At 27.9% G+C, this 7,187-nt stretch overlaps 1 protein-coding gene across 2 annotated transcripts in view; it reads left to right on the top strand.

Moving 5' to 3' along the window:
• Positions 1-6,038, top strand: part of LOC117178854 — a 17,955-nt gene extending 11,917 nt beyond the window's left edge. For both annotated transcript variants that reach the window (XM_033370362.1, XM_033370361.1), the window contains exon 2: positions 5,469-6,038. In XM_033370362.1, the coding sequence (XP_033226253.1) occupies positions 5,469-6,019 (551 nt within the window). In that variant the 3' untranslated portion in view covers positions 6,020-6,038. The remainder of the gene's footprint in view (positions 1-5,468) is intronic.
• The last annotated feature ends 1,149 nt before the right edge of the window (positions 6,039-7,187 follow it).

The raw sequence follows: 7,187 nt of genomic DNA, 5'->3' as shown, positions 1-7,187 counted from the left end.
ACAAACACCAATTTATTTATTAAAGAAATTTTGTGTCAGAAATAATAGTTTTTCGATTAAAGGGCATGTGATACTTTGTCGTGGTTTGGGTCGTTTTTCAGCTCTCTCTCTCATTTTGATACTGCACATCCCTGCCGTACGGATGCTGTCGGTAAGCACTCTAGAATAGTTATGGGTGAGAATTGTAACACAATACATTTCACTTAACTATTTTTGGACGCGCAACTGAATCCTACCAATCACTACCAAAAAAGAATGGAGTCAAAGCGGAATGACGCTAACAACGATGCTAGCGATGGCTCCTTTCTTAACTAAGCAGACGTCGGTCCCTTCGACTGTCTTTACTGTGACACCTGCGGAATTCTGATAAAATTATATCTCTACTCGGTTAAAAACTCGCAACTCAACTTGGTTCACTTTTACCCAATTCAAAAGCGCTTGGTTAAAACGTATCAACTTCAATTTGATAGATTCAGCTACTAAGAATGTTAAAAAGGAACCCAGTAAATTTGATTGATTAAAATCAGACAATATCCTTGAGAAAAAATAACACGCATATTGATTGTGTGAAAAGTGACTAGTTTGCTTGTGAAAGTATAAGTACTAGGTGCAGCTTGGTTAAAATTTATCACAAAACTTTTGTTTGCTTTTGACCGAAAAAATCGTTTTATTTTAGCAAAGAACTACTCATTTAAATTTTGCAGAGCCAAACTCGGTTCTGACAACCAAGTAATGTGTTATTTTTACCATTTGACGTCACCCGTTTTAGCTCGGCTGTGATAGCAACAAGTACATGATTACTGACGACAATTTCTGTGTAATGGTTCGTTTTCTCAGTGTACATTCTTAAAGTCTTGCACAGTTAAATCTTGTTAAAATTTCAAGAATTATATTTTCTAAACATTGCGTTTTAAATTTCTTATATTTTAAAAACTTACATTTACAATTGGTACTTCAGAAAGTGTTTCATTTTTAGTGTCTTCATTATTATGAAGCACATAATTTAATATATAACTTTGCTGACTAAATGATTGTTTGGTCATATAAAAACGTTATTGGCAGAGATAACGTCGAACCAAAAAAAATATATTTCGGTCCAAAAATATTCTGCTCTATATGAATTCTATCGAGATTCTCTTGTGCAATACGAAATCTAGTTTCGTGTTGATTTGTGCCGCGAAGCGAAAAGGTTATAAATCATAATGTGACATCACACACGAAAAATATAAATGTAAAAAAAATTTTTAGAAATGATTTAAAAAATAAAAATTAGGGATTTAAAAGAAAAGTAAAAAAACAAGTACAAGTAACCGTGTGCAAGCGCGGCTTCACGCTCGAAATTAGTTGTCTGCTCGTGTCGCATACTCGCCTGATTTGAGATAGATTAAACATACAAATTCTGCTTTTATAAGATTTTAATGATCAATTTCGTCATATTTTTTTTCATTTTCACTTTCAAGAACAGAGTTTAATTTTGATACTGAAAAGATAAATTTTTAAAAACAAATGAAATAGTTGGTGTTTTTACCAACAAATATTTTTTAATTTAAATCAAACATAGTTCAATTTAATTTAAAAAACCGAATTTTAAAAAGCATACTTCAATGCTTAACTAAGATAGATATTTATTCAATCCAAACAGTTGTAGTTTTAACAACAACAAAAAAACTAATAATGATTTGCTACCAAATACGAATGATCTTCAAATTCATAAATTGTCAACAAAAGAGTTAAATTTTTAACCATTAAAATTAGTTTTTTCTAATTAAAACGACAAATTTTTTACGGAAAGCATGAAAAGAGAATAGTTACATTTTCAGTTAAAAATTATAATTTTTAACATAAAAAATGAATCTTGAACAGAATAGTTAAATTTTCTACTAAGGAAAATAATTTTTAACTGAAATGATAAATCCACGATTAAACAAAAATTATTTTCAACAAAGTCATTCGACCTTTGAACAAATAGTTGAATTTTCTACAAAATTTGATAATTGTCCATAAGAAAGTACGAATTTTTTCAGAACAGATGAGTTTTTACTAAAAACAGTTCATTTTTAAAATAAACAGCTTAATTTTTAATTGGACAATTGAATTTTTATACTTTAAAAACAATTTCAATTCTTTTTTTTCTGAAACTATTCGAGCTATTGGACATCGATCTCCCTGATGTGTCTTTGTAGGAATGTAGGGTATACTTCATTGCAAAATTTTTGTCGCCAGATTTGCACTGGCACTTTATTTCTACGGAATTTCCCTCATTTTTTCTGAATCCATTTTTTATCGAAAATAAACATACGCAAACATAAAAAATGATCAGATTGGAGCAGACAACTAATTTCAAGGTGGATCCTGGAATGAGAGTTGCATACGGTGTATGCAAAAAGAAAATTATGCAAAAGAAAGTCTCCAATCAGAATAGCTTTCGGTTACTCCTCCGTTCCTTCATTGCTCTTCTCCCCCACCCTGAGATCTGTGAAGTGCATGATATTTTGTAAATAAGATTTTTTAATTAGTATTAATTTTGATAATATTTTTTGTTCTTTTGCAATCAATTTTTAAGAAACACATGTATTTTTATTAAAAATAAAAATTAGACTAACGAGTCCTATAAGTCCGCGTAATACGAAACATAAAAATATAATTTAAAAAAATTTTAATTCCTACTAAGAAAGATAAATTTTCAATACAAAAGTCGAAATTTTCTAACGAAAAGGACGAATTTTTAACAAAACAGTTGCATTTTCGCAAAAAGATGAATTATTAACAAAATTGTTACTTTTTGAAACAAATGGTTTAACTTAAAAGCTAAAAGAAAAATTTTCCATAAGACTAAAAAGACAAATTTTCAAACAAAGTGGTAAATAATTAATCAAGAAAGATTTTTCTAAAAAAAAATCTGTGAAACTATGGAATGATCAAGCCAAAAAGTATAATTTTCTACAAAAACATTAATTTTTTTAATACAATTAAATCTCGAACCTGAAATGTTGAATTTTTAACCAAAAGGTTTATTTTCAATGAAAGTGGACTTTTCTACAAACAAAAAAAAACAACTAAATTCCCAATCAAAAAATAATAATTTTTTGTACAAAAAAAGGAATGTTCAGCAAAACAGTGGTATTTTTTACCAAAAAATATGAATATTTAACAAAATAGTTGCATACTTTTTTTCTTAATGAATTTGAACTTTTAACCAAAAAATTTAATTTTTAACCAAAAGTTAAGTTTTCAATCAAAAAAACAACAAATTTTCTACAATAAAGTAAAATTTTGAACCTATAAAAATTAACTTTCCATCAGAAATTTAATTTTCAACAAAGAATTTAATTTTTAACCAAATATTGGAATTTTTAACCAAGTAATTCAATTTTCAACCATATACTTGATTATTTAATCGAAACGACGATTTTTTTAGAATGTATATGAATTTTTAATTTGAAAAATTAAAATTGTAATAAAGTAAGGTCGGTTTTAATTCATTAAGATAAATTTTTCGCGAAAAACGACTTCTGTACTAAAATATCCTAATTTTCAATCGGAATGTACGCATTTTCTATCCAGAAAGACAAATTTTCAACAAAGAAGTACAATTTACAACAAAATAGTTCCATTTTTAATAAATTAGTTGCACTTTGAACCGAATATTTCATTTTAAAAGCCAAAAAAAACGAATTTTTTAGAAGATAATTGAATGTTAAAGCCAAACATGCCAAAAATAGTGGACTTGTTTGCGAAAGGACAAAAAACATAAACTTTGAACAAAATAGTTGAATTTTCGACCAAAAAGCACGAAATTTCAACAAATTAAATAAATTTTCAACCAAATTAGTTTAATTATTAAATTAATAGATCAATTTTTTACCAAAAATGGAACATTAAAATTTGTATTACAAAAACTTCATTTTTAACACCAAAAAAATGAATTTTCTCTAGAATTTCCTACAAAACAAGTGAATTTTCAACCTAAAAAGTTGAATTTTCAACAAAAAAGTAAAAGATAATATTTCAAATAAAAAATATTTTCATTTGAAATTCAAATAAATTTAATGTTCAATACAAATAAAAATTAATTTTCTACCAAAAATTGCGAATTCCAGTGCTACGCTCTAAGAACGCTATGTGTACCCCGACACATTTTTTGTAAGGGTTGCGAAAATTCCAAAATCTTCCAAACATAATATGGAAAAAAATAAATAATACATATGAGATGAAGAATTTGAAACCGGGGCACAAGAGAAAAAGAATTATTTAACAAGGATTTTAATGGGTTCTCAATCAATGAAATTCCATAAAATAGTAACATACATCAATATGAGGAAAAAAGAATAATACATTACTTATTTCACATAAAATCAATAAATCATATTTCAAATATTTTCTAATATTTACGTCAAATATACAGTACATCATTCATCTACATATTTCTTATATTTCCAACAAATATACAGTAGAACAAAGTAAACATTTTTTGTAAGGATAATGCTTTATTTTCTTATATAATAAAAAAAATGCTAATGATTATCATCACAAGAAATGTCTACATTATTAAAATGTATATTTGTTACGAACATAAGAAAGTAATAAAAATATGATTTAATATAAAATGAGTCATCTGTTATGCTTTCTTTCTCATATTGATGAAATTTTGTTTGATGGAGAACCCATTAACAGCCTTGTTAAAGAAAATTTTTTTTAAAATTGTTATTTTTTTCTGATGGCCCGGTTTAAAGTTTTTCGTCTCATATCTGTTATATATATATTTTTTCTATCTTATGGGAAAGATGTCATAATTTTTTCTATCTTTACAAATAATGTTTAGGGGTAAAATTATCCCTTTATATTGATCTCTTTTTAAGAAATAGCACTTTTTAGGCCTTTTACCGGTGCCAAGTAATTTCTTTTCACTCGGTCACTCGAAGTGAAAGTTTTGTCCTTTTTATTAGCTACAATTTTCAAACATAATACATTTCTATAAAACAATTATGAGTATTTAAAAAAATTCAAAATCTATGAAAATCTCAGTTTGTACGTAAGTTTGATTCTCGTAACCTGTCAATTTTGATTTTGCTTAATCTAAAAAAACATATGAGTGTATCATCTCACCCAAAGAAGCAAATTGTCGCGATACGGTCGCCGAAAAATAAAAACAAGTTTTTTGTGAACCATCCTAATAAATACATACTACAAAAATTCCATAATCATTCTTCCATCTTACAACCAACATCTAGCTGATGAGAGGGGATAGAATGCAACTATACCTTTCGCCCGAATTCGCAGTTTTCCTGATCGAGAAAGGGAACTCGAGTGTAGCCAAATATGTTAGGGCAAACCGCAATTAGTTTAACCGAGTAAAATGCATTTATAAAAATTGGCACTTGCGCCCTTACGACTCGGCACCCTTCGAAATCACAAGTTACAAGCGTAGACTAAATTAATAAATGTCGATATTTTTCCTCCAAAATTAGGCGCAGCTGGATATCTTTCACCAAGCCATGTAGGAATGTCTAGAGCAATATTTAGTGGAATGATGCCGCCAATGATGCCGCCAATGATGCCTGGATCGGTGCCTGGGATGCAAGGCGTCAAGCCTAATGTTGTTCAGCCTGTTAAGCCAAAACAAAAGGTCGATATAAAAATGGGGGATCACTGCACTTTTGAAGGGCCAATGGAGCTACTCCAGATAATGCATGAAAATGTACCCCACTTGATGAAACAAACAAAAAAATTTAAGTATTATTCTGTTTATATAGAAATGAAAACAGGCCATCATTATTTGTCAGATAGTCTAGTAAATCAAGGTGGACACGAAAGTGTGCATCATATTGTAAAAAAAGCTACGACACATTTAGAAGGCGCAGATCGTGTAGCTACAAACTTCGAAATTTTCAATCCTAGTAATCCTCCTGCATTAAATAAGCAAAAGTATGTTCTATGCGACGGTCTTATTTATGTAGCAATTAAAAGATCTACAGATGTCTATAGAGCTTATCTAACTTCTGCAGGACGAAAATCTTGATGTTAGTGGATAAATATTTTTTAAATCATGTATATTCAAACGTATAAATAAACTTGTCATTTACAAAATAATAAAGTCTTTTTTCATAAGATTTTGTACAAAGTAGGACACTTTTATTTTATAAAGTAGAAACAAAGATGTTTGAGACGCAAAGATTTGATTTTTGTAAAATATCAATTTCGCAGTTCTTTAAGATTTAAAATTTTGTCATGAGTTTGATCTCTAACAAAATGAGCCAAGAATACAGATTTTTCTATCAAATAAATACCACTGGAGCAAACGCGATACATTCATAATTAAATTTTATTTCAAGAAACCATACAAAAACAGGCGCTCTATAAAACGAAAAACCTTATTTTTATTAAATATACGTTTAGGGTACCCTTCATATAAATCTTTTTAAATCAACAAATTTTAAGTTTTACAAACTGAAATCAAATTTTGGAATACATTTTGCCTGCACTTTAATAATAATTAATCACTTTTAAATAATCTTAAATAACAATTCATCACTCATCTGAACGTTTGGAACATTATGAGAAATATATATTAGCACTCAGTCAAAAAAGACTCCTTTGATTAAAAGAAATTTTTTCTGGCTTAAATAGATTTCTTTGTCTTAAAGAAATATTTTTTGTTAACGAAAATTTTCATGAAATGGAAAATTATGTTCCTTATTTTGAAATTATTTTTATTACGTGAAAAATATTATGTAAAACAAGCGGTTTATTTATATTTAAGAAAAATATTTTTTCTGAATAAACGCATGCAAAATTGTAAAGATTTCAAAGCAGTGGGTTTAGAAATCAAATCAATTAGAACGGAAAGGCTGAAGAATCAAGAAATCGCAAAAAAAGATTTGGTATAAATCAATTATACCTTATTCTGACAGAAAGGAATTCGGTAAGTATCAAATTTTGTTCTATGTGTGCATTTTATTATATTGTTTTTATTTTTTCTCTTGTTTAATAATTAGATATACCTATTGCTATTTATAACATATTTAATTATAAAAAAATGCTTGTTTGAAATTGAACCCCCTACAATTATTTACGATTTTAAAATAAAGCTTTTTTGTTCCGGGTATCCGAAATCAAGAAAACAGAAAATGTAGTTAAATCCGTAAACCTTAAATTTACCTGGTATCTAGAATATTGTAGAAAATAAG

The sequence above is a fragment of the Belonocnema kinseyi genome, chromosome 8 (genome assembly GCF_010883055.1).
Source record: "Belonocnema kinseyi isolate 2016_QV_RU_SX_M_011 chromosome 8, B_treatae_v1, whole genome shotgun sequence".
Classification (NCBI taxonomy): Eukaryota; Metazoa; Arthropoda; class Insecta; order Hymenoptera; family Cynipidae; genus Belonocnema; species Belonocnema kinseyi.
This window is presented reverse-complemented; position numbering and strand designations above follow the sequence as displayed.